At 35.7% G+C, this 25,268-nt stretch overlaps 1 protein-coding gene across 1 annotated transcript in view; it reads left to right on the plus strand.

The window, feature by feature from the left end:
- The first annotated feature begins 1,687 nt into the window (after positions 1 to 1,687).
- The window catches only part of LOC144438279 (sal-like protein 1), a 73,518-nt gene continuing 49,937 nt past the window's right edge, over positions 1,688 to 25,268 (plus strand). Inside the window, exon 1 of the mRNA XM_078127332.1 lies at positions 1,688 to 1,760. Coding sequence (XP_077983458.1) covers positions 1,688 to 1,760 — 73 coding nt within the window. The remainder of the gene's footprint in view (positions 1,761 to 25,268) is intronic.

Raw genomic sequence — 25,268 nt, forward strand, 5'->3', positions numbered from 1 at the left:
ATAAAATATTATTTCCGCTATATAATGTTAAAATATAATGATTTTATTATTTTCAAAAACAACGGTATGTAGTGCTCGGCAACTAACTTCAACCACGGACGCCGTATTAACTGTGGCATCTAAAAATAAATAATCCTATATGATTATGAGTACGCAAAGGTGGTCCAGATTTAATTGTTATGAAGATAACACTATTTACAAGAATTCCTTCGCTTTGTCAGTTTTCTGCGAATTTACACTCCGTGGATAGCCACCCAGCGTTCTACTACTGTTCACTATGTCATATGCTATAAATGATGCGAATAATCGGTTACAGGTGACAGGGGAATGGGGAGCAGCCTCCTTTTGTTATCTTTTGTTCACCAAAAGTCACTTCGCGTCCTCGACTTGCATTTATTCGAAGAATGATCACTCTCGCTGACTTATTAATTTTCCATAATAAGATTTAATGAGAGTTAATTCCCTATAGGTACATCGCGGGGGATACTGATCACAAGGAGGGTGGGTGGGTTAATATACGACACATAAACAGACCATATTCCTACTTTATAGTATACGAACGCGAGAACGCATATATGTATATCTCCATCATATTGCTTCGGCAGCTGCTCGAGCACAGACGTGTGTATGTACGTGTGGAGGTATATATCTGAGCAATAATCACAACCGTCTCGCTAATGACTCTTTTGCCCTTATACGATTCGAAGGGAGGTATGTTGATTTTTCTTCCTTTACACAATCTAAATTTCTTTACCAGAGGACAAGTTAGTTACACTCTGAAATACTGTGATTTTACGAAATATTTTTACCCTGCTATCGACGAGGTTCCGAACGATGCTCAGCCACCATATGTGGTCTATGAATGAATATTTATGAATTTCCTTACGTCTGAATGAGAGGAACAAGGGGCTGTGACCTTTTTGAACGCTTTGTGATCAATTGTTACGAGTTTCCTATTTTAGAAATAGAGGGAGACGATGTCAAAAACCGTCCGCACTGTTAACTTCCGTGAGAGGGAAATTCCTCCACATGAAATTGGTTGAAACGTATGACAGTGAACGGTGAAACACAAACACGCTTCAAGTGTTTACCTAACAGCTAGTTATAGCATTTTCACTGTATATACCCACACAGCTAGTTGTCACATCACGCACTCACGCGGGCCACTCGGGGTGTGCTTTTTAATCGGGGTTTTGTTGATCCTGGACAAATGAACATATCTCTATTTACTATCAAAGTTTGGTCAGTTAATGTTAAACTCTGATTTCGAATCATATCATCAGCTGCTTCTATGCAAACGAACAAACGTCAAAGTACGTCGAAAATGTACATCGTAACCGGTGTGTGACATTCGCGCCATTCACATCTACAGGTCACCCAAAGTTGTCACTAGTTATAAAAATACGCCAAATTAAATTAGACCTGCTGTCAGACTTCTTCACAATTTTCATGATGGGCTGAGAGCTTGCCTTCTTCTTTCACTCACGTGAAATTTTATTATGAAAGTTGTGTTAGTAATGAGCAATGTGGCCAATCACGGCAGTGCTCTGGAAACATAACGCAATGCATTATTGATAAATCATAAATTTGTGTGCATGCGCACTTGGGGCCAACGCTCGTTAATTTCCGTAATTTTGCCAAACTCGACGAATTTCTAATCATTTCCCCGCTGCTGTTGTTTCCAGCCATGTCGCGCCGAAAGCAGGCCAAACCGCAGCACCTTGGGAGCGACCAAGACACGTCCACTATGCTGGAAAACGGTGAGTAGCACTGCTAGGGCACGTTTTCTTGGCATTTTGACTTCATTACCGGTGGCCCTTCTTACGCTAGGGCTTCTACCTATCGGTATTTTGACATCCGATAAAATGTTTATACAAATTCTGCTCTAAGCTGATTCTTACGGGGATTCATTAAGACTACTGGACGGTAGGGATTTTACTTTGACAGTTACAAATGATAAGTACGACGGGAGACTTTGTTGGCCACCATTATACTTTCTGATGACAACTGTTGGAACTTACGAAATTCCTTGAACAGACTCTTTCAATACCCGCCGTTTTTACTTTGCAACAATTGTTTATATCTTGACATCTCAAGTTTCGACTTTCTTCGATGGTAGTAACCGATTCCAAGTCTTTCTCGACTCACATTTCGTAAAATGTAACTTTAGGTTGAGATTTAGTAACTTCACGTCGGCCGAGAACTTGAAATTGTGTTTTGGAATGCTAGTGAAAGCGTGCGTTTGAAGTTTTGAGTTTGACGTGAGAGACGGGCCATGACGTACGCGTAGTGCAGTGACAGTGGCACAGTAGCGTGCCCTTTATTAAAAGACCATAACACCACCCATAACTCTTTGAAGACGGAAACATGATTTCACTTTTAAACTTTCCACTTTTTTTCTTAGCGATTCTTTGAATGTTGTTGTTATGTTTCGTGGCAGGTTAAGAAGCGGCCATCTTGTCAATTTGGCAGCTGAATTCGTGCTTTTGAGCTAGGCGAAATATGAATACAGGGCTCTCACTTTCCGGGCGTATTGAATTTCATATTTTACATTTTAGTCAGACGGTCATTGTAGTAGTGAAGCGAAATGTTTGCACGCCAAGGCCATCTGATCCCGTTTCGCATGGTCTACTAACGTACCCGCTCTCCGAACTCAGCGGTAACTTACGGGACGTCAAGTCGAAAAAAACGCCATGTTTTAACATGCATGCGTTAATTAGTGTGATATTGAATTATTCACGGCCGATTCATATTCCTTTTTGGAGAGGAATTCGTATGCAGATGGTAGTTAAATGAAGGGTTCTTTCATATGGTGATTTCGGTCTTTTCAAAGTTACACACAACTAAGTTTAATTATTGAGACCCCATTCTTCAGTTGGTGGACTACTGCATAATTTTGGCATTAAGTTCCCTCCTTATTCACTGATTTTCTGGGGTTTATCTAACAACAAAATTGAAAAACAACCTTCAAAGTTTTGAATTATGGATCTTTCAGAAAAGTGTTTTTCTAGTTTTAAGACAGAATTTTGAAAGAGTTTTGTGAGTGTATTAATGTTGCTAGGTATCTTTAAAAGCAAATAGCCATACAGGATTTGGTAGTTAAACTGGAAATATGTGTCTGTTTATCATTCATTTGGTGGAATTTTTTGTGCAGTATATTTATCTATAATCAAGCCAATCTGACTTGATGGCTAAAATGAGTGAAATGCTCAGATGTGAAAGCATTTTGCCTACCCATAAATCTCTGCCACAGTATGTTAGTATGCATCATAAATGACATATGCACTACTTTATTTCCGGCCAGTCAGAAATAAAAATCTGTCAGGGGACATTTTTCATATTTCATTCATAATCTGGACTGTCATAAAAATGTCTTAAAATGTCCAAATGAGTTTCGGAAAAAATACTACATGATAAACTGCCATCAGCTGTTCAGAAGCAAATATTTCTCAGTGGTTTGAAACGCCATTCTTTTGACTAACTGGATAGAATACCATATATGATATCATATTTGATCATAGACACTGTCTGGCTGAGTCGACTGATAACATTTTCCCATCACCAAATTAACTCAATGATTAGGGCATGTACATAATCACCTCCAGAGTACACATGATCAATATATGCACTGATTAAACCAAGCTGCCCATCAGATATCCAGGCCTCTATATGAATAAGCACAACTTAATATTTATCATAAACAATAATTTATCTGGCCTGTAAGGCACAAAACAAATAGTTGCTAGGTTTGGTGGGAAGGCCAATGTTGACAGAGATGCATAGATTCAATCACTCGTATGTCATGTGTGAAGATACACAAATATTAACTAAATCAAACAATAGCAGTAAATTCCAGAGTAAGATTTATGAAAAAAATTGACAAGAAAAGTTGACTTGAATTTCAAAATTTTACTTTACAGATATTTCTTTCATCACTTAAAAGTAGCTTTTTCCTGAAACTGAAATGGCAAAAATATCATATTTATATGAATATTAGAGATTAGGTAATCAAACAACTGATATTGTGTAATCATACAAGATTCAGACTTTCCAGATTTAGTTTTTTTTTTTACGTCACCTATGCTTTGTCTATGTTATGCACCTTGTGGTAGGCTTGTCAGATTTCTGAATTATGTTAATAAGGTAGCCCCCAAAAGAGAGCTTCCTCTCTTACACGTGGGAGTAAAGGTCGTTCCTATGCCGTCTGCCTGGCCAAGCATAGGGTAACAACTGTGTATTCATAATGTAATAGTACGGCCGGTAGTGTTCCTCTGATCACCACGAGCATTATAACAGAACGATTTACTGAAAAGACATTAGCCAGTGTGCAATTACTTGTTTTTTGTATGTATACAAGGCCATTTTTAATAAGCACTCAATTTAGGATTCAGAAAATGTGGTAGAGTTTGTCAGCTGGCTAAAGCTAGAAGCCCTGTCTGACAACTTGACATTATAACAGTACATACGTGTTGTACACAACGTGGAGAAGCCAAGTTGTTCTCAATAAGCATGTTGACTTTGATTCTTACACCTTTACAACTCCCCTTTGAGCTGTTGCATAAGTTTTGAAAATAAGGACTAAGAAAATAGATGAATGCATTCAATCATTCCAAGGCCCAAAATGTATAATTATAGTTTCAAGTCCAGTGAGTAGGTATGTCTTTTTGTTGGGTCTTTTCAAAACCATAATTAATGCGCACTGCCATTTGTCACCTTTCTTTGCATGTGGATGACATTTTTAATGAATGGAAATGTATATAAAGAACTTTTTTGTAAGCACTTTGACACACCCAGGGAGATTTCTCTCTCCATGGGCAATAAAGAATAAATTTCTTTTGTGAGGCCTAAGTCGTTACTCAGAAGATGATGTGTGCGTATTAGCGTCCACTACAGTAACATAGAAGCGATATGCTAAATATGTCTGTTCTTTGTCAACAGGGCATTAATAAGTGTTAATAAAGACCCTTTTGAAGGATGGCAAAAGTAGGCAAACAGTGCTGTCGCTTCTTGTGAATAGCACCGAGATTAAATCAGATAAAAAATTGTTATGCACCCACTGGTTAAGTAGCTATTGTTTGTCTTGGTCAAGCCAGTTTTCATTTTGACAAAAGAATTCAATTTTTTGTTGAAAATTCAATCAGACCACTGTGTGTCAATTGAAGCCCTGTTGGGAGTGTGAAAGAAAGGAGAAAGTAAAGTGTAGTGGGCAAACAAAATGTGTCAATATGCAGACTTCATACAATAGTGAGTGGATTTATGTAAAATGCGTTTCCCATACATTCCATCACTCTGACAGTGTGTGTATGAAAAGCAAAGAAAAATAGTGAGGACTTGCGTCAAGACGCCGCAAAATAGACTCCATTCATGTCATTTTCTGCAGCTGTGCTTCAACATGGATAGCATAGCTTGATTAATTGTTGGAAGGAGATTACAGTTATAATATCAAATTTGGGTCAGAAGGGCGTAGAATTTTTGACATTTTCATCATAGTGTAGTGCGATCAAAAGAGCTCCTGCTGGCACTTGGGTTTTAAATGCAATATGCGACTTCTGTATTTGAGACAATTGCAATGAATAACACCTAAGTCTGATTTGCATTGGCTTGTAAATGTAAAGGTCCACTGAACTGCGGAAAATTGATTCTTCTTCTCAGGTATATGCTTAGGGACAAAACTGGCCAGTCCAAGTGCCTTGAGACCGGGGAATTTTTTAATAGCAAATTTGTAAGCATGGAATGCATCCCTTGGAGAGTTCTCGGCCATAATTTTAACTGTGTAGGAATTGCAACTTCCACTCGCCTAATCTTATTAAATTTACTTTTACATATTTCATATCAGTCCCTAGACAAATCAAAGCCCCCAAATTGCAAACAATCAGTGAGGAAAATGTGACATGTTTGAATCACAGTAGAAATTAACGCTAACTACGTACTGATAACGTAGTACAGGTCAGGTGTAGCGGGGAATTTTTATTAGGTGTATTCAAGCACTGTTTCTATATCAGCAAAAAAAATTACATTATATATATATTTGTTAAGCTCATCTTTCTTGCATGGACACTTCCCGTTTCCTTGACTGTATCACCGTGTTTGGTAACTTGAGATTTTTGAATCAATACAAGAGATGCATCTAACGAATATTTCACTTTGTTAGATGTTGGGGGCAATAGGGGGTCACAAATTTGTTTATATACTTAAAATTTTCCAAATGTCCACAGTGTTTGTCAGACAGCATTAATTAATACAGCATTTCTGGGACACTTGGGGTAGAAGTATACGTAAACAGATGCGGCAGTGCGTATTCTGTTGTTTGTTACACATAGTCAAATCACATCAGGGGGGAGGAGTTGACAGCGGTATCGGTTGTTTCAAGTTTTTTGGCTCCTTAATCATATGGTTGAAGGGAGCTTCTAATACTGGGTTTGTTGCATGGTAGTCATCACAATAGCACATTACATAACATTTCTGAATTAGTTTTCGGCTATCATGTTTCTGGTATCTATAGTCTGTCAGTATGCACTCTGCATTAAACCCATTTCTTGAAATTACACAGTTGATGAGTATCCCTTGCTGTGACAGACAAAACAAACTGTCTGCCAAGTTTATTTTATAACAAATGTTGTAGTTTTGGTTGACAAGAACAGCTTTTTGGCAGTAACAAATTTAGTGCAAACTTGAATTTCGTAATTGTTTTTCAACGTGTTTGTAAACTGCCAAGTAACAATTAAAAAGAACTATGGAGATATGATAATCAACTGTCAAATATGATGATCTAAAAGATATAAAAAGTAGCACCACTGTTTTGATATCCAGTTATGTAAAATCTGTGTGGAGTTGGCAGCATTTTTTTTGCTACATGAAATCAAGACGTGTGTGGTCCAGCTAGATGGCAGCGATTCCGAGTCTCGTTTTGTAACTTTATATCTAGCTGACCATGTGGCTATAAATATGAAAAGCTGTTTTCACAATAAGTGCCACTGTGTGAGTATAGAGCCGACTTCAAAAAAATGATTATCTACTATAGCCATTGAAAGATTAAGATACACACCGGATGTAAACCCGCACACACTAGAGACACCTCTCAGCAAAACATGAAGAGTTTATGAAATATAATGAAACAGAATCTGTTCTGTCAAACAGGATAAGAACTTTGTGGAATGTCAAAGTTATTATTTTTTCATGTCGGGGAATATTTAGTCAAGTGAACTCTGACACATGAAACTTTTTGTTGTTAGATTGCAGTAAGGATGTCAACACTAAGTAAAGATAGCATGGCTAAGACAACTGTTATTTTCATGGATGAGTAGACACAAAAATAATGAAAAACAAGCAAAAAGTAAGGGTTTATTTTGAAAAGAAAGTAAGATGTGCTCTATGAAGGACAGATGGGGGAGGGATAAAAGGGGAAAGATGGGGGTGTTAGGATTGTTTCCAAGGCTTAATTTTCAACACAGCTGCAGCTGCCAACAGTTGACTCAGTGACTTGCTCATAAAAATGAGATTGAGAGATGGAAATTTTTATGGCACAAATGTGATAGCAAACAAGTTGTTGTCCATAGTTATATTAATTAAGTGGGGGTGTGATGTTGACAAGTAAACTCCCTCCCACTGTGAAAGTAGACACACAGCCTGAAGGCATATTGTCAAATGTCTAGTCATTTTTTGAACATTTGATGTATGAAAATAATGCAAAGGAAATTCATGTTGGTAATGTATGTTGTAGGAAGGAAGGAGGGTTGTGTAGTGTCACCGCTGCCTATTCTATGTTAGTAGTAAATTTGCATTTTAATACTGAAGTTGTTGGAAGGACGTAATATTGTTTAGCCTAGAAGGCAAAATAGTGTTGGTTCACACCTGTTCCAGATATGGATGGCAGGTATTGCTGCATATCTATGCATTGCATATACTCTACTCAAAGAATGAAATAATATTCAGGAAAACTTTCATCTGATTTAGCTAGCGAAAGGACACAAGATAGTAATACCTGGAAAATGTATTAGTTTTGATTACAAACGTTGTGCAATTTCCTTCCTTTCAGTTGTGAAATATAGACATGTAATCTCTAGCTCGGTTTCATATTCACAATTCATGCATATTAATATGTTATTTAGGATGACTGTTTTGAAAGTGATAGAATATGATAACGGCTACTAAGTTTAAGAAGTATGTTAGAATCAAATTACGAAAAAGCGGAGATCATAAACCCAGACGGTTGGTTGCCGATTGTATCATTAAAATTGATGTGACTTGTACATGGTTGTAAAAAGTACAAATGTGGCTACTTGACTAGAATATCATGCTTTGGACATATGATCTTTCAAAATGAACAAATTAGAATGGGCAAGCAGTCGCTACGATTTTTTTTACACCAAAGACCTTGAGGAATGATTACTTTTGTATCTCAACAAATTTCCAGTGGAAAAAAAAGTAAATTTACATTTACACAATTGCGCAAGGTCAAATGAAATGGGGAGGCATAAATTTAATACTTTTTGAAGTGCAGAGGGTGGAATGATCACTTCCTGTTTGTATCCTGGGATTAGCTGATGAATGTTTGAACAGGTATTGTCAAGAAAATTAATATATTTATGTAGGAAGCAGTATAAACTATAATAAAGTGTATTGTAACAAAACAGTGTGATTACAGACAACAAACTGTCTACTTTACTGACATTCAAAAGCGTTTCAAAGATAAAAAATGTCATATGTATCAGAAGACATGTTTCATGTGTGCCTTTACAATGTTAGTACTGTTTCAGTTATGGTGTAGACGATTGATTAAGATTCCAAGTTTTATCGCTTTTCGTGTTAATTTCTGCCAGTTGGATAAACAAAACTGGGTACATTGTTGGTGTCCGATTTCTACTTGTGTCTCTGAAAAGGATGATGTAGTCTGTCTTTTGTTGCTTGCATCAGGTGTCAAAGATCTTTTCATTGCAACCGAAAGGAGTTACTTTTTGTTGACAGTGGGTGAATGAGAAATGGGACATCAATTTTCTCTGCATGGCATATTTTGTTTATATCGAGTTGTGACGACAACAACCATAGTGCTGCTCTATTCACATCCTCCTCGGGCATTCATAAAACAAATCATAAAAAGTTCTTTGTGAGTCTGGGCAGTTGGTGTCAACATCAAAAGAACTTTTAACAGTTTTCTCCAAGGTCACCACCACTGTAGTAATTTCACACATTTATGTGTATGTTATCTTTCTTCCAAAATCACTCATGATAGCAAAATGACTCAATTAATGGTTCAGGACCTCCTATCGGGTGTCAGATACTAGCGCAATATGTTTTGTATTTCCTGTAACAATGATGGCAAATCGCGGTCATTCATTTCCTTTCTATTGGACCAGCTATATGATCAGAGGCCATAAAAAACATCGAAACCTTATCAAAGCAATGTTGTGATTGGCTCGTTTGAAAGTATAGTATGTCGTCTTATAATCGGACAGTATGATTGGTTGTTACAGACGTTTGCTGACCACTCTTGACAATATTTAGATTTCTTCCAGAGTGTATAAACAAACAGTGGATAACTAAAAAGAAATGGAAGAACTACGATTGAATATATCAACGAAAAGATGTTGGCCAATGATATCTTAAACACAACAGTGCCAAATTTCACTTTCCCCAAGTATCGCTAACTGTATTGTTAAGCAGTATTTGCATGTAACATTGAGTTGTTGTGAACAATATTTGATTAAGACCTATATTTACTCTGAACTTTACCCTAGTTGAAGGCTTTAATTAGTAAAGTTGTCTCTGGATTATGTTTGTATATGATTACTAGTCATGTTACCACAGTGTGCAGTTCAAGCCCATTTACCACAAGTATCGGAATTTTGGGTCATTGGATTTTTTTTATCAGCTGCTATGTGATAAACATAAGCCATTAGGCACTTGAATATGTGTATGTACTTTACAAACAGTTTTATTTTTCTTAAATTTTTTTAGTGTTTGTTGGAGTTATAACCATACGAATTGAAGTACGTGTAATAAAGTGGGATACATAGCCGTGGTGTGAGTTACCCATAGCCACTGTCTATGAATGGCATATACAGAGATTTGTATTTGTCAGTATTTAATAAGTACACATGAGGGTCAACTAATAGTTGTTGTTACCATGTTAGGGGACCCTTGAATTTTGAACAGATCACTCGTGGGCTGCTAAGCATTAGATAATACCTCGTCAATCACTGGATGCTTCCAAAGGACTGGATAAGACAAAAATGCCATTGCAACTGAAATGTTTAATGATGCCATGTGTATGGTACATGATGGTACAGTCTGATGGTCCCATCTCTAGATATCGACAAACTATATTATCAATATTGCATTTGTAGACTTTTGTACCCATCATCTCATTTATTAAAGTAAACTCCTGTCAAAAATTTGATAAAGAAAATAACTCAAATGCTAAGATGTTGTGAGGGATGGTTTTATCATTCATGCAAGGCAAAACCCATATCTGCCATAGGGCGGTTTTCCAGTTTTTACACCGAAGATCACCTGTGGGATGGTAGACATAAAGTCGCTGGTAAAAGAAAGGGAAAGTTGTAGAGACAATGCTATTCTACCTGCAGGGGGAATGGTTTCATCCATTGGAATGCTAACTGTTAAATAACTAATTACTATACATCCATATTCAGTTGAATGGCATAGAGGGGGATAAGACCACATACTAATTAACATCTTAACTAATTCACTTCAATTCAATAATCTTCCCTTGAAAAGATGGAAAAAAAAAGAAAAAGCATTGTTTTGTCCCACAGCATTTCTCACGGTGATCCTGACAAAGAATGATAATAATAAGAAATGCTAATGAGAAGGAACAAAATTGATAGTTGTTTATAAAGCGACCATAAAGGCACCACTGACAGAATCCCGTCTAAATGTGAAATGTATTAATAGTGACTCAACAGTTCAGTTTTCAAGTGCTATTGTTCACTGTTTCTAAAGCTAAAGCTTTTACTTCACTTTGTTCTCTCACGAAAAATTCATATTCATTTCGGTCCCACCCAAGAAAGACAAAGTCGGTTGACGAGACTTGTCTCATAATTCACTCTGTCAACAAGTGTCTTTTCACCAAGTTCAGACAAATACTTTACAGATGGAGTTTTGTATTTCTTAACAGAAGTCCTGGTTACTCAAACTGACTAAAGTATGCACAGTTCTGATACAGGACAAACACAAAAAACTTGGAACAGAACAACACTTTTTTGTCCACCTGGACAACTACCCTGTCTCCCAAGATGTTTTTGATATATAAAGTAGACTGCTATGTTAGGACCCCAGGGGAGTTGTGGATACCAGTCATACATATTGAGAAAATTGCCAACTGCCAAAATGGTATTTAGTCATGGGTATCTAACATAGTTTGTAGAGATATGAAGTGTAAAGTTTATGTGCTGCTATTTTGTCTCACTGTTTGTCTTTGTATTGTTTAATCAGAAAAATGCATGAGTCGTACTATTTGCTTAAGTTATTAATACTGATAATATAGATAACAAAAAACCCCACCAAGACATGTGTCAGGTGTATAAGTCACCTGTCATTCAGTCACTAACTTAAACGCTTGTAGGAGAAAATAAATATAATTTTAAGAAAATTTGCAGACTGAAAATTATGTGTTCTATTTAGCAATAGGCTATATATATGAATAGTCAGGTTTGCATCGTTTCAGTGGTTACTATTTATTGGAAGAGACAGCAGTGTGAACTGCAACTGGTGTTTGTCAATATACCTGTAAGCTTGCACTTGTACAGGTAATTTAAAGAGAGTGCTCTTTTCAACTTGACCTGGGTGTTCTTTTAGTTTGGATATTTCTACAAGCTTGTAATGCATAGAGATAAATGCTCCTATTGTTGAAGAAATTGATTTTCTTTTCTTTAAGTCAGATAAAACCACACAGGAAGAGTAAAAGGAAGACATTCTCCATGCCTGTTGACTTGTTGGCTCACAAATTGTTAGGAATTCATTCATTTGACCATCCGGTCACAGGAATAAGGTTCTTCATTTCAAGTATACATTTGAAGTGTCTGATTTTACAACTATTGACTAAACGTCAGAAATATGAATACAGTTTTGAAACTAGTGACAAAGTCTTTCCAAGAAATAACCATTTAAAAGATTAGTAAACTAGCAATAAAATTTCTGTTTCAATAGCGTGTAGTGGTTGTTGTAGGGACCATGTTTTGTTTCTTCCAAAAAGTGTATGACTGATATTGTTGAAGTAAGTGCGATTGAAATGATTTGAGGGGAATTCTACAGAGATTATGAAACATCATTTCAATTTATAATAGTATTATGGATACTGAGCTATCTAGGTGTTTTAAGATAGCCCAACACATATCCACAAAATAGTTCTTAAGTACAAACTTAAATATTACTGTAACTTTTGACTTTCCAAATGAATTATACACTATTTTTAGGGAAAATATTACAAAACAGGGTAAACTTCACTCACACCTGATGAATGACTATGATCCAACACATTTTAATTAAAAGGTTATAATCTCACCTCTGAAGGTAGAAATACCACCCCCGCACTGTTATGATTTTTCAAAAGCAAAATTTTGAAATGTCATCATCCCACATGAGGTAGAAAGTCTAATGATTTTTAATTGTTTTGATAAGATAAAAACTACATGTACCACCAGGTTTGTCTATTTAGGAGGTGATAATAACAATTGCTCCCCTGTCTTGCCCCCATGACATACCCTTTTCAGAGAATCACAAGGGTGTTATTTGTAACAGCTGATTTTAGAAATAAACAAATGAATCATTATGAATTAAAATATGTAAGGTGTGTATTCTTGTAACTTATTATCCTACTTCTGTCTTATTTTTTTTTACCAATGTACTGGTTGTTTTTCAAGTCACAGATTTACCCCTTGCCAAGTGTCAGTGTGTTTATGTCAAAAATAACATGTTAGTTTCATTGATTTTCCTTTCAAGTAATGTTAATATTTTAAGAAACTGGGTAGGTGTTTATTTGGTTGCTTTGATGTGGTTAAAGAAAAGGAAAATTGAACGTCTTCGACATCCTCTACTTAATACATTAGTATTGAAAAGACAAAAAAATTTGTTGACTATAGCTTCAGGAATGTGTGTCATTTGAAATTTTAATTGGGTTTAGAATAAATAATTGTAAAACAAATGTGCATTTCCTGCCACAAACTTGTAGTAGTGAGTCTTCAATCACAATATAGAAGTAGCAAAAGTGAAAAAAAAGGGGAAACTCTTCTGTCATCATTGGTAGTTGGTATTGAAAGACACAGACCTGTAATACAAATACATTTGTGCAGTTGACTCTTAGCTAGGGTTGTTATCACTGGAACTTGTCAGTCGACAAGTGTGACAGGTAACTGAAAGAAAAGACAGTACAGTATGTCTTCCTCTTGATTTCCATTCACATTTGATGAATCCTGAATATAAAGTTATTGGCTGTAAGTTTTGACATTTCCATATTGCCAATCACACTGTTGACAGAGGTGGCTTATTAAGGTAGGATCTTGGCTGCTCTGCTTATTATCCAGTGTGTACACTCTACATGTCAAACTCGTCCACAAATGAATATCTGCTGTAAATGGGATTTGCTATTTTGGGACAACGGTGCTTCATTATCTGTGTTTCATGATCTTCTACTGTGTCATTGTGATGGACAGTGATGTACTTTCATTTGCTGTCATCGTTTCGTGCTTGCTGCGACTGCTTTCGTGAGGGGAAATGATTCGTGACAGGTTGCATCTGATTTCAACATCAAGAAACGCTGGAGGGAAAAATCATTTCTGCCCCTAATTGACACCAGAGCCTAAGTATTTATGAAAGTGGTGGAATTGTGATCACATTTTCACTTTGTATGTCAATAGTAATGGTGAGAAATTGATAGACAACACCACAGACAGCCGATTGCCAACAAACTGACAGCAGAAAAAACACAATCATTTTTTCAACTTTACTATTTTCAATTGACTGTATATGAATACACACTTGATAGACATTCTTATTAGGACTTAGATTGACAACTTAAGACTAAAAACTTTCTCTCTCATTAAACCATCTTTTCTTGAAAGAGAACTCAAGTTTTAGTGTCAGTTGACATGAGAACCAGCCAGTTTATCTTATTTCTTGTGTTCAATTTTATCTTTCACTGTCATGAAATAATCAGTAGGTCAACTTGTTCAGATCAGTAATAATACTTGCCATACTCAGTAATTCAATTTAGTACAGATCTTCTAAAAGCCCTTCAGAATGCACCTACATCCAGATTGCTACGTTTCAGCTAACTGATCAAAAGAACATGATAAAAAAGAAACACTCCTTTTCAAACCTTCTATAGCTCTTTTGAGAAAAGAAATATTGACGATAGATGAAATGAAATTTCTGCTTGAAAAGGGGGCCAGGGTAGTAATATACTAGAGATGTGTAATATGTAGTCATAAGTGTGTTTTGAATGGGCATACACTATAGAAATGGAAATCTGTACAATAAAGCAATAAGCTATAAGAGTTCTTTCAATCAAAAATGACATATTTAAGACTGATCTTAAGAGCCACCTGACATTTCAGTGGAAAATAACAAAAAGGGAGGCTGATATAAGTATTAACGGAAATACATTAATGTTAAAAGACCTGTCTTGTTACAAGTATTTTGACAACGCTTTCAGAGATAAGTCGAGTCCCTATCAAGTAAGGAAACATTACGAGTAATGATTTGACAAAAAATATGACGTATCAGTTCACTTGTTTGACACTTTGCAGGCGAAACTAACTTTAATGATGAGACAGATTGCTATTTATGAGATTTGAGGCTTTTAGAAATGTTATTTGTACAAATAATTGGACACATAAATCAGCCATTTTGCTGATAAAAATGATGAAATTGTTACTGTGATACTAGCGTTGAAGTTGATTATTATCAGTCCTATGCCTATAAGTTGACATCTGCAACTATATATTGCAATGCTCAATCAATCAAAACTTCACAATTGCCTTAGCTACTGTCGGTATCTATTTTAAAAAGTAACTTACTAGTCTGTATCTTGGCCTTGAATTTAGTTTAAATCAAGAAATTTCCTGGAAAGCATAGTAAACAATCCTAAACAAGTCAAACTACGTCATAACGTCATATATTTATGTTTGCAAAAGTTTTTTGTAAGTTTTTTTGAAAAAGGGGAGTAAATATTCAGTGACAAGAATACATTGATGTTCTCCTTAATTGTCTGTTTTCACTGATTTGGAGGTGAGATATTAAATCTTGGCATAATATATTGTCAGGAAGATGCCAGCATGCAAACAGCTATTATAAATTGTACACAAAATTAAAAGTTAAGTCTTCAATTCTAAGTGATTTACGAAGAACAGGGTTTACTCTGTAAACTCTATCAAAGAAAAACTCCATTTCTGAGGGAATTTTATGTATATAAGGAGATAAAGCGTATGTTTTTATAGTGTGAAGTTGAAAAAAACTAAATTTAAAAAAAAAAGTTAGCGCTTGAAATCAATCTTTTATAAAGTTTTACAAAAGAAAAATATTATGAAAATCTTTTGCTTTGTATTCTGTTCTACGAGTTCAAATAAAGTGGGGTGAATATCTCCCTGTTGTCTGGTGTCTTCTATCGTCCAGAAGTAGAAAAATAAACAAGTCAAGTGACCCCAATATTTTGCCATGTCCCAGCAAATTTATTATCAAAATCAGAGCTTTGAAATACAGTTTGATAGAAGATAAACTGAATTCCATCAGGCATCATACATAAAGCTTTAGAGGCAGTGTCAGTAATGAGCCATTGTTTATCATCTGTATTCATCTGGAGCTGTTACATCTGTAACCAATGTAGAGGAAAAGTCATGGACATAGAGTTGTCACACCATAGCAAGATGAATACCTATCATTAACAGCAAAATGGATTCGGTACAGCTGGTCAGCCTTTGTTTATCATTTCATCTCCTCTCATATATACCAATTGTGTCGGAAGGTATGATGGTTAACTTATAAATATGGGTGGTGAGCTTGGTGCCAGGAGGCATCACTTGGCCACATCATTAATATAATAACACAGTATCATCATTCTATATACCACTGATAGCAACTGTCATATTAGCACAATAAATGATTTACTGGTCTGATTAAAATCTGGACGGAAATACTTTGGACAGATATCAACAAAGTCCTCAAAATTGTTGAAAACAGGGTCAAATGTTGGATCAAATATAATATTTTTTAAAAAACTTTTGGTGTTTGCACAAATGTTGCTTACAACGACCGTAATTTGTGATGAACTTTGAAAAAAAAGTTGTGAAAATTTTTTACCAAAAGATTTGGACATTATTTGAACAAGTTGATCTCAAATTGGTGAATGGTTGTTTCTCAGATTGTGAATCAAAATTGTCAAATATTATTCTACAAGATGTGTATCCAGGAGTAGTGCTTGTTCAATAAACGTTAGAAATACTGAACAAATTTCATTAATAGTTTATACGCGATGATTAATTAAGTCTAATATTTGTGTTTCAACATGTAAAGTAAAGAAAAAGAAAATCCGTATTCTGGAATTTCTGTGAAAAAATGTAGCTAGTCTGTGGCAAAAATTATAATGGGTAAGCTTAGCGATAAAAACTTGGTTTTGAACTGTATGGAAATAATTGTGAAACTGTACTTTCCGAGGTATGTTGTTAAAAGTATGTACGTCAGTCACGTACATTTATGAAATACCATATGAAAATTACTTGAACAGCTGACGACACTGGGCAAATTATGGGTTGGTGTGACTGTCAAATGTGACACTTGTGTAGACTTGAATGTGGCGAACACCCATTGTGGCCATCATCCTTAGACAAGCTTTAAAAATATGACGTCTGCTGTAGTTTTATTGAGTACATTAATATGTGGGTGGACATTCCATAAGACAGAGGGATGTACGAGTGCAAACTTTGATTCCTATCAGTAGGCCAGTGTGTTACTTGATCACTTTGTTCTGTGGTCGATAATAAATAAGCCTTGGACAAGTTTTCGTTAAAGAGAAAGCAACAATGCATTTCTTGATGAAAAGGAAGGCTATTGATATGAGATAGAGGGAGTGAAGATGAAGATGGGTTGCTAGCCAACAGTGTCCAGTTTCATCCTGCGATGACCATATATGGTGTGTATGCGCAAGATAAGAGATGATGCTATGCTGGAGCTGTCAGCGGTAGAGAACCGAGATTTGTGGTCAAAGCTGTATTATCATTAGTACAAGGAGATGGGTTTAGCATGATTAATTATTCAAAGCGGCAGGCTTGTCCACTAATGACAACAACAGGGAGATGACCATAAATGATAAACGACTGTTCATTTACATGACTGCATCATCTACATGATATGTTGCATGTCAACAGAGATGTCTCGATCGATCTCTGTCTTTTCACAGTGGTCACTTCGAACATGATGTCCATAGATTTCATCCGGCTGGTCAATAAATTAAAAACTAGGCGACGATTTACACTGTAGTCAGTCTCGAAATCTGATATGAATGATACTTAAGCATCTGCTACTGTGTACATGTGTCAAATTATGAAATATGAATCACGATAATGATATCCATGTCTTTGTTCATATATTTAAATATAGACAAAGTAAAGTTTACACGGTCAAAATTCCACATTTGTAAGATCAGGAATACATTTCAACACTCAACATATATTTGATACGTTTGATTTACCACTGTAATCAGAGGCTGATATTGAGTAAGAATAAATATTTAGTTCATGTTTCTCCATTATGTGAGAGACTAATTTTAGTACAAGATCTGACCACTGGAAGGTTTAGAAAGATGCTAAGATATTCTGTTTAGTATAAAGCGAGAGTGAGCATTGGTTGCCTAGGGACTGTGTGTCATCTAGCAGGATCCATGGCGACCTGGCATTTCACATCTGAATGATCATAGAGAGAAGAGGGATACAGACCATGGTTATAAAGGTTGATGATGCTGCACACAGTATATCATTGGTAAGCTAGGCAGTATGCTTGGTCAGTGACATGAGATTAGCGTGACTGGGCGGCTGATGTGATCTACATAGCAATGTTTCTTCTCTTTGTCAGACCATACATGATGGTCAGTCTCAACTCACTAATGTGATGGCCAAACTGATAACTTGTCATCAATTTATCAACCTCACTTGACCGCTGATAGAAACTAGCAAATCTGACCAGTCAAATGGTAAAATTAAAAAAAAAAATGTGTGAAAATTGTATTACACATTGTATATATTTCAATATTTATGAAAATTAGCATTTTACTACTGGAGTTTATGAAATAATGAATGTTTAAAAAAAATGCATTATATACTATCGCATAGTATATTTATTTTGATACGTTTATCAATTTTTACTATCTTGCTATCTATTTAGTATTGATCCCCTAAAAATATTAATTTAAAATTTTGACAGGGGAACACAAGAGTATCACAAACAAAAACCCAATTTTGTTTGATCAACGCTAATCATAATCTGTCGAGATTGGTCCACCTGGACTACCTTTGTCAACAAACAATGTTTAATATATGAACAAATATAAAAATCATTAATAGATAAATTAAATACAGTAAGAAACAAGTTGTAACTTGTATTGTTTAATAGGCAATTATTTGAATTGTTCACTAGATGGTGAGAATCACCAATAGTAGGAATAAATCACATCATACATAGGAAGAAAAAATCTCAACTCATTAATGACATTGCAAGCCACCTCCAAGATTTGATCTTATCTCGGCCGATTTTCCTTTACTTAATTGACAATAAAATACATCGCCAAAACTGATTAATTATTTCTTGACATTAACAACTGTGTTTTCAACAGCCAGGTGAATTTATAAAAATATCATTCTTTCTTAAGAGAACAGAATCAAATGATGCCAGATTTGTTGATTTTATCGAAAGTGAGATAGATTTGTTTTATCTTGATGAGGAATGAATGAAAATTTTTTAATTTTGGTGGATTTCCACTGTTACCACGGTAACAGAAGAAATTATGAGTCTAGAACATATTTTCAAATTTTGTGCCAAATTGTAGTTTATACTTTAGCCCTTTATTGTCTATGAGGGTGTGTCAGCCTAAAATTGATACTTGTTGTAAGGTAGATATGAAAATGTCTGGGAAGGAATTCTTGTTGTCTTTCTTTACTATTCTCAGTTACAAAAGCTAAGTTTTTTGTGGAATTAGCAGTCACTTGTCATATAGCATAATGTGTGCACACGTAGACTGTAATGGTATTTAATGCCCTGTCATGTTTAGATATTCAAACACTTGACATGTGACTCAGCTAATTCACGTTGCCCATAATTAACCAGACTGCATAAAGTTTTCTTTTTTTTTTGCCTTGATTTCCTGTGCCTGCCCACCAATAGTGAAGGCCATTATACATAATAGAAATAGGATGTAGATAATTTAGGTTTCCTGCTGGGGTTGTTACTTGGCTTTCATCTTCTCCATCAGAAGATGATGTTGATAAATGACTTGTCCATCCATCTATCCATTGCTCTGCGTTATCTTCCATTGCGATGTGATGGGAGGGGTCGTGACCCATATTGAAAGTTTAAAAAGCTGCTAATGATACCTGTGAAGATGCTGCTGATTTTGATGGGTAGGGATGGAAATTAGCGACAAAAAAAAATATCTAGGCTTCTAGAGTAGGATTTAACTGGAAAAATGACGTCTCTGTTGAAAAAAGTTTGTAGATGCGTACGATACAAGTAAAATATATGTTAGATACTGAGTTGATGTAGTAATGATAGGGATTGTACTAGTTTTACTCACAGAAAATCAGTCTGCTTTAGATTACTTGATAGTAATGAATGTAGCTTGGGTGTAGGTGCATTGCTGTTGCCAAGGAAACAAACAGTCTGATGAAATTGATCACTCACACAAAAGATGTCATATGGATTCTAAAAAGAACAAAAACTATTTTATTTAGACTTGATGTTATACAAGTTTCATCAACAAATAAAAATATGAATACTTTAGTGACAATAAATGAATGGAGGTCTCCATCATTGTTTTTGTGTTAGCTTGTGATACAGGGATGCCTAGCTAACTGGTATTACTATTAGCTTGTATTGCAGGGATTTCTTAATAACTTGTGTAAACTTGTGAATGACACAAGTTGGAAAACAATGAGTGAAAATTGAAAGTTGTGCTGTCAGGAAACATGACAGGTTGGTGTGTCTTGATTAATACATTATATTTTAGTGTCAATACCAGCTGGGAGGAGTGTCCTCTTTTTACCCAATATCATCTATCCCCAGGTTGAGATGGAGAGAAGGACTGCAGGCAGATGTAGTCAATTCCATCATATGATTGGTTTGGCCTCTGATTTGTAACCTTTGACTGTGATAACACACATGTAACATTTTTGTGGGATTAGTTTGCACATGGGGTCAATTATTGCTCCAGGAAGGCAGCAGATTAATAATAGAATTGTAATTAGAAGTAAATGGCTGACAGGAAATGATTGACCAAATTGGATGGGAAGTTATGATGATGGAAATTATGTTCACTGCACTAGGTTTTTTCCTGCTGATCCATATAACTTTCCGTATTCATTTGATGGTGACATGCCGGAATGCAGTGACACGTCTGCTGGGAGGGGACCCATTGATGGGCAATCCTTTTACATTAATAATAACACAGTCGATATGCTCTCATAATATAATACACTTGATCTAAAATTAAACCATGTCCCGACATCATGTTGATTGTTTTTGGAAGGATAGGGGTCGTAGCAGGAAGGTCATAGCCCAATTGCTGGTTCGTTGGGATGACAGCATTGTAAGCTGTGCACAAGTGCCCCTACACTGTGGTAAACAGAGGCAGTGATTACATCTGGTATGAGCAGACACGTGCTGGCAGTAATCACACTAGTGTGTCTGGCTGTACAGAATTCACAATTGTCACTGTAAAGTGCAACTGTAAAAAGAGAAAGCTGGAGGGTTATGTTGCTTGCTGCTTTGTTGGGTAGTAGAGAGATCTTGGGGGCAAGAGCTGTTGAAAAAACACTACTGAATAATACACATCAACAAAAACATTTCTAAAATCCTGCAAGTGTTTGTTTTTATCTGTGAAAGATAGACGATGGAGATCACTTTTTTTTACCCTGTTTCAATTTGTATGTAAACTGCGCAGTGATGTTTTGTTCGTGTTGTCAGAATATATGTAAAAGTAAATTTTAGTGTTGAGACAGGAAATACGGATAATAGGATGAATCAGAGCAATGCATATTAATTTCTTGGTGTAACTGTCAGTGATGTATGATGCATGTGGTTTACAAGTCGGAATTGTGTTGACCATCTACATTTTCTTTTCATGTTGAGATGTGATGATGAAAGAGTGTTATACACGTCTGTTTGACAAGGTCACCACATCTCAAATATACACCCTTACACTTCAACACACTGCCATCTCTGTGCTTGAAATACTTTTCTTTGTACAGAGTGGCTTTATTAAAACTTTACTAAGGGGACCAGCAGAGCGACTTATGGAGGTATTGGTGAAAACAATGCTTTTCTTTGTGGCTATTATTTTGCATTATATGGTCTTCCGGTGCTGTTGAAAAGACTGTGCATTTACCAGCATGTATGCAATAAAAATATGTAGATAAACTCGGAGTGTACTTTGGTACGACCGAATCACTCAAAGACTTTTCCTTCCTGGGCAGCCTTTGTGCCCATTTGAAAGATTGTCTGCATAAAATAACACCATGTAAACAGATGGATGGATGATTTATCAGACAGGCTTTTCAGCAGAACCGAGGCCATAAAATGCAAGTGTGATGTTTCATCAGACAACTGTTGTGTAATGTCCATTGAAAGTGAATTTCGCAAGATGGGCAGACATATTCAATGTCAATTGTTAGAGCCCCAGTTAGCCAGACATCTCTGAATTGATCCATGGTCATATAGGAGGGACATGTTCAAACTAACTTCTTACACATTTTGTGATTGCTTTGTTGGGCAATAAATTACTTAATGTGTTTACTGATATGCAGTTAGTAGGTGATATGGTGGTCCTTGGTGGTAAAAACAGTAAATACAGTAGCCATATACACAGAATGTACTTCATTTTATTTATGCAACAATTAGGGGGTTGGTCATAATAGTTAGGCAGGAAGCCAGCGTGCCAAACTGTCTGTTGGAAACTCTTAAATGCTGAAATATTTTTTTGTCTAGTAATGCAAGGTAGAGAAAATCAATGTATGTATAATTTGCAGAGCTGGATGAAAAGGTATAATTAAACAGTAATTTGGGTAATGGTGGGTGTAAGAAAAGATAAGTATCTCCAGTGTAGACCTGTTTGCAGTCGATTTGTGTTCTATTTAGTAGGACTTCACCATCTTGTCATAAAAAATAGGGGAGTTCTAGTGTTGAGGGGTTAAATTGCAACGTCTTGCTCAAAGTGTATGACACTAACAAGAATGGGATGTTTTTTTTATATTTTTCACTTTCCTGTTCATCGTTCGCCATCTTCTGAAATCGTTGACTACCTTTCGGTAATACGGCATGAAATGGAGTGGTGAAATAGTAAGATGCATTAGTGCCACTAGCTACGGTTGATTCCTATCTTTCTGGCCAATATCTGCAAGAATGATGAGGATAAATGCATGCATTTAGCACTGTCGGCCACCAGACACCTGTCCTTAGAAGGTGTGTCGCTATCATTAATGACTTTTTGTCAATACCACCCCTGCAAAAATAAATTTCAACTGGCAATGACAGCAAAACAACTTTCTTGTATTAAGGATGACTGACGACTTCCTCCTGCAAATTTAGATCCACAATCAATTTTTGCCTGCAAAGGTGCTGAAGAAATAGTACAATTTATTTTCAAATGTCTAGAAAGCTGAACATTTGACAGCTGCAGTAAATGAAGTAATCAAAGTTTCCCTATGTTTGCTGCAGGTAGGCAAGTCACAATTTGTACAAACAACAGGATAGCTGGCAGTTTTAGATACCTAAGTGTTCTAATCCAGTCTCACGGTAAACCACACATGTACTACCAATCAGTAAACTACATCAGTGTTTACAGTTTTTGGTGATATAATATTTGATTATGTGATATTGGGCTGAACTTGGGCAAGATAGTGCTTGAAAATTGGGTGATATGGTTTCTGACTTTCACAGCATACATGTAGTATGTTCTTTTGTATTACGATGTTATATTTGTCATAACAAATTTTTGTTCCATCATCCCCCTTATTTTAATAAATAAAGAACACAAAAGAGCATAGTTTAGATTTCCATATGATATTTCTCAACATTTTAAAATGAAATTTCAAAAGTTGGAACTAAAAGTAAAAATATTTTACCTAACTTACTTGTGTAAATACTTGAAAGACAAAGTGATTTGAGGCATCTATAGAAATGAAAAATGTCTGAATATGAAATTTAAAAAAAAACCTTTGCTCTGTGCATATATAATCCGGTACAAAGAATGTAAATACCTTTTGTGAAAAATAATCCTTGTATCAGGTACTTCTTGATGAACAATGAGACAAAACGATTTTGAAATTCAGTCAGCTGTGTTTTGAAATTGAGTCAGATGGATGGAGTGTAACCTAGCAATATTTTGACGGGTGAGTAATCTTTAATAGTAAAGGAAATAGAATGCTGTTTATATTGGAGAAAGGTTTTGTATATATGACAAAAAGTGGCAAGCATTGGAATGCCTACAATTTTGAACAGATGTTGTGGTTGTAACATCATGGAAACACATAATTTTAAATGTTCATGGGTCAAAATTCTCATCTTTGGTTTCAAAATAGGTGTTTCACAATTTATTTGAGAAGTGCTTTTTTTGAAATATTGAAGATTTGAGCTTTGGAAATGAAATTCATCAAAAACTTAGAGCATGTAAATTTTTGGGATATTATTAAATATCAGTGCTAGCGCATGACTACCACAAAGGATACAAGTGAGGCAAGTATTCAGGAATAGTAAGCCAAAATTCATTGATCACAATTATTGAAGTTATGTCACAATGTAAGTAAGTTTGTGATTGGCCAACTCCATCTGTTGAGCTTCTATAAACCAATCAGTGAGTGCTATTCATGTGTTTAGTTCATACTGGTTACTGTACAATCACTTGTAATGCAATAAGAGCACCCATACAAATACTAGAAATAGGATCACAACTAGAGAAATTGACATCATGAATTCCATCTCTGTGAAGCAATCTAGGAACAATACTGACTGCAATAACAGACGGTCTGACAAACAAAATGACATTACCATCAAGACGATAGTTGCTTTACTAAGTGTGCAAGTGGACCAGCGTGATGACTGGAGGGCAGCGGTGAACGCAAGGATTAGTGCGCATGATAAAATTGTCAAGTTTATTCACTGTGAAAAGTGCAACCCTTGTACCAATAACAATATGCCCTCCAGATTAATGTGACTCCATGAAATATCACAAAATACCAGAGTTTGTCAATTCTTTTCGTTGTTGATGAGGTAATGAAGTTTTTGACATTGTTGCCAACAATACATCGCTAAGCCTTGTTACAGTATTAGCAGAGCCGACAAACAATGCCAGTTATTATACAGTATTTTACATGTTATGCAATTGAAAAGAATGAAATCACTAGATACATAGCACTATTGTTTTGGCTTGAAAATTATTCAATGTTATTGTGTGTCTTTTGAGAAGCAATTACACAACGACTTTTTGTGCCGTTTCTGAGAGCCCTCCCCACAAGTAAGAAAAGAAAACCGTAAAGCAATTTTAATGAGAACTTTCCCCCTTTTTTTCCGTGAAATTAGTGTTGTTATTTATAACCAGCAAGGATAAGTTCAGGTGCTGTAAGACTGAGGCCAATCCTATGGGATAAAGAGAGCCTTACTGGACAAAATGATGACTTAACCCTGGGCTGTCATGCTGATTGCAGCTCACTCTATCTACTCAATTTATCTGCATCAATAAAGTCACTGCAGCCATTGATGAGAATTGATCACTTTACTGGGTTGAGGGGGAGGGGTAAAAATTCAGGTTATTGTTTCTAGATATTACACAAGACTGTTTGAGATGCATAGGTGGGTGGGTGTTGCTATGTAAATAAAATATCAACATTTTATATTTTCAAGGTGAAGTTTTTACAGCCATTTCTAATTTCACTTTTGAAATCTGAAACTGAGCCGGTTTCTTGCAGACAAAAATCCACATTTCAAGCTAGTGACGCATTTGTTCCATAAATCATCACTAGCTATTCTCATGCGCATTTCAAAGTAGGGCCTTTTCAAGT

This window comes from Glandiceps talaboti, chromosome 7 (assembly GCF_964340395.1).
Source record: "Glandiceps talaboti chromosome 7, keGlaTala1.1, whole genome shotgun sequence".
Lineage (NCBI taxonomy): Eukaryota > Metazoa > Hemichordata > Enteropneusta > Spengelidae > Glandiceps > Glandiceps talaboti.